This window comes from Colobus angolensis, unplaced genomic scaffold, assembly GCF_000951035.1.
Source record: "Colobus angolensis palliatus isolate OR3802 unplaced genomic scaffold, Cang.pa_1.0 Scaffold30, whole genome shotgun sequence".
In the NCBI taxonomy this organism is placed as follows: Eukaryota; Metazoa; Chordata; class Mammalia; order Primates; family Cercopithecidae; genus Colobus; species Colobus angolensis.
In genome coordinates, this window is record NW_012116266.1 from 2,586,880 (window position 1) to 2,590,191 (window position 3,312).

The following is a 3,312-nucleotide window of genomic DNA, read 5'->3' on the forward strand; positions in this document are numbered from 1 at the left end:
GTAAACCCGGGAGGCAGAGCTTGCAGTGAGCTGAGATCCGGCCACTGCACTCCAGTCCGGGCGACAGAGCAAGACTCCGTCTCAAAAAAAAAAAACAATGCAGATGTCGAATCTTCTTTTCTATATATATATTTTTAAGGTCTCACTCTATTGCCCAGGCTGCAGTGCAATGGCAGAATTGTAGCTGACTAGCCTCAAACTCCTGGGCTTAAGCAGTCCTCCCACCTAAGCCTCCCCTGTAGCTGGGTCTACATGCCTACACCACCATGCCCAGCTAATTTTTATATTTTTTTGTATAGATGGGGCTCATTGTGATGCCCGGTCTGGCCTCAAACTCCTGGCCTCAAGCGATTCTCCCACCTCAGCCTCCTAAAGTGTTAGGATTACAAGCATGAGCCAACCTTGCCTGGCTTTTCATATCTGTGTTTTTTCCCTTTTTCCATTTATTTTGTATCCTGTACCCTGTCTTTTCTGTCCCTGTATTTAATCATGTTTTCTTTCTTTTCCTTTCTTTTTGTTTTTTGTTTTTGAGACGGTCTAGCTATCACCCATGCTGGAGTGCAATGGTGCTGTCTTGGCTCACTGCAGCCGCCACTGGGACCACAGGTGTGCACCACCATGCCTGGCCAATTTTTTGTAGAGACGAGGTTTTGCCACGTTGCCCAGGCTGCACTTGAACCCGTGGACTCAAGTCATCCACCCACTTTGTCCTCCAAAAATGTTGCGATTACAGGCGTGAGCCACTGCACCTGGCCTATTTAGTTTTTTATTGTTTCTGGAATGGTATTTATCTCTATTACTTGTTTCTCTTCCAGTTCTTTCCTGAATTCGGTGATGAAAATCTCCTTACGATATAATACTCTCTCTAGTGTTACTTCTTTGAGTTTTTAAGTGAGAAAGAGTGTGTTATTTTTCAGTGTCTTTGAGACTATTAAAAACTACTTCTCTCAACTATTCACATTTCCTTGGCAAGTTCCTATTAATGTATTCCTCTTTATAATACCTCAGCATAATTTCCATGCTGATTCTTTGTGGCCAGCTATTTATTGAAGAGTGACACAAAGGATGAGTGGGAAAATGAGATGTGTATTCTATAACTCTACACGTTTTGTTTTGTTTTGTTTTGTTTTTGAGACAGAGTCTCACTCTGTTGCCCAGGCTGGAGCACAGTGGCACAATCTTGGCTCGCTATAGCCTCCACCTCCCAGGTTCAAGCAATTCTCGTGCCTCAGCCTTCTGAGTAGCTGGGGCTACAGGTACATACCACCGCACCCGGTAAATTTTTTTGTACTTTTAGTAGAGACGGGGTTTCGCCATGTTGGCCAGGCTGGTCTCAAACTCCTGTCCTCAAGTGATCCACCTACCTCAGCCTCCCAAAGTGTTGGGATTACAGGCGTGAACCACTGCGCCCAACCTGTAACTTTACATCTTATTTGCCGTCTTCTGTGAAATCTGTAGTTTCCTTTACTCTTGAGATGCATTCTCCCAGTTTTTATCGTTCAGTGTTACTATGGTTTAAAACAAAGCCTTAAAATGGTAGGTATTTAACATTGTGCTCTAGTGATCATTGCTTTCCCTGCCTCCTCCTCCTCCCTGTCTGTGGCATGGTAAGTATATGGAAGATAGTAGACGTGATATTAAGCATGGTTTTTCCTGTTCTTTAATACCATCTGAATTTCTGAAGAGAAGTTCCCCAATTTTTCTGGGACCTGCCCATAGTTATTCTGACCACAGGATAATTTGCTAAGCTTTTTATTTTGAATAATTACTTTTAGAAAACGTGTCTTAGCTGATACTCACTCAGGCATTTCATAGTAGCATTGGCAAGATGCTTTGGATTAAACTAAATCTGGTTATATATGTGTGTCTGTATGTTGGGCTAGCAAATTGAAAACATTCATGTTAGACCTAAGAATTGGAACAACGTGTATTGTTGAGGCAAATGTGGTTAGGTGTTCAGCTTACTTGTAATATTTTAAAATCAAAGTTGTTTTTTTTTTAATAGGTCCTAAAGGAAGCTAAAAAACCAATGGTGGTTTTAGGCAGTTCTGCACTCCAAAGAAATGATGGAGCAGCAATTCTTGCAGCTGTCTCTAGCATTGCACAAAAGATTCGGATGACTAGTGGTGTTACTGGCGATTGGAAAGTTATGAATATCCTTCATAGGTTTGTTGAGTAATTGCTTTATATACTATAAATTCAAGTAATTTTGTGTATATGTATGTGTTCCTGATACACTGTTAAATTTAATTTACAAACAACATTTAGCAACATTATCCCAGTTACACATGTGAAATATAGACCTTTACTCTGTGTGAGAAGAGCCCAAGATGATAAGGAATATTAAAAATATTTGAAATAGTAAGTGTTGAGAAAAAAAGGGAAGTACTTTAAAAATTGTTATATTAGTTATACCTTGGTTCAAAAATTGCAACAAGTTCTTTAATTAAATGATAAAAGTGTAAGCTAATATGAGAATTCAGCTGAAGGATTTCTTTCTCTTTTTTTTCTTTTTAATTATTTGTTTTTTTGTTTTGAGACAGGGTCTCAGTGCAGTGGCGTAATCACAGTCCACTGTAGCCCTGACTTCCTGAGCTCCGGTGATCCTCCCACCCCTGCCTCCCAAGTATTAAATGGCTAAAACTACAGGTGCATCCTGCACGCCCAGCTAATTTTTTGTTTTTGTAGAGATGAGGTCTCACTATGTTGCCTAGGTTGATCTCAAACTCCTGGGCTCAGGCGCTCCTTCTGCCTCAGCCTCCCAAACTGCTGGGATTGTAAATGTGAGGCACTGCACCTGGCCTTTATTTCTAACCACATCAATAATGTAGGTTTAATTTAGGTAAGTTGAAAAGAGACAAACGTGCAGAAATGGAGCTGATCCTTATTCTACAATGTGTAGATAATTATTATTGCTATTTTCATTCATTTTCTTCTAGTTTTTCTTTTTACCCTATGTAATATTTTATTTTTTTGAGACCAGAGTCTCACTCTGTTGCCCAGGCTGAAGTACAGTGGCACAATCTTGGCTCACTGCGGCCTCCACCTCCCAGGTTCAAGTGATCCTCCTGCCTCAGCCTCCCAAGTAGCTGGGACTCTTGGCACGTGCCACCACACCTGGCTAATTTTTTTATTTTATTATTATTATTTTTGAGATGGAGTATTGCTCTGTCACCCAGGCTGGAGTGCAATGGCACGATCTCGGCTCACTGCAACCTCTACCTCCCAAGTGCAAGCAATTCTCCTGCCTTAGCCTCCTGAGTATCTGGGACTACAGGCGCGTGCCACTATGCCAGGCTAATTTTTTGTTTT

The 3,312-nt window shown here is 41.1% G+C and overlaps 1 protein-coding gene across 7 annotated transcripts in view; it reads left to right on the plus strand.

Moving 5' to 3' along the window:
* Window positions 1–3,312, plus strand: part of NDUFS1 (NADH dehydrogenase (ubiquinone) Fe-S protein 1, 75kDa (NADH-coenzyme Q reductase)) — a 44,062-nt gene that overhangs the window by 31,681 nt on the left and 9,069 nt on the right. For all 7 annotated transcript variants that reach the window (XM_011949875.1, XM_011949877.1, XM_011949878.1 and 4 more), the window contains one exon: window positions 2,006–2,166. In XM_011949875.1, the coding sequence (XP_011805265.1) occupies window positions 2,006–2,166 (161 nt within the window). The remainder of the gene's footprint in view (window positions 1–2,005; window positions 2,167–3,312) is intronic.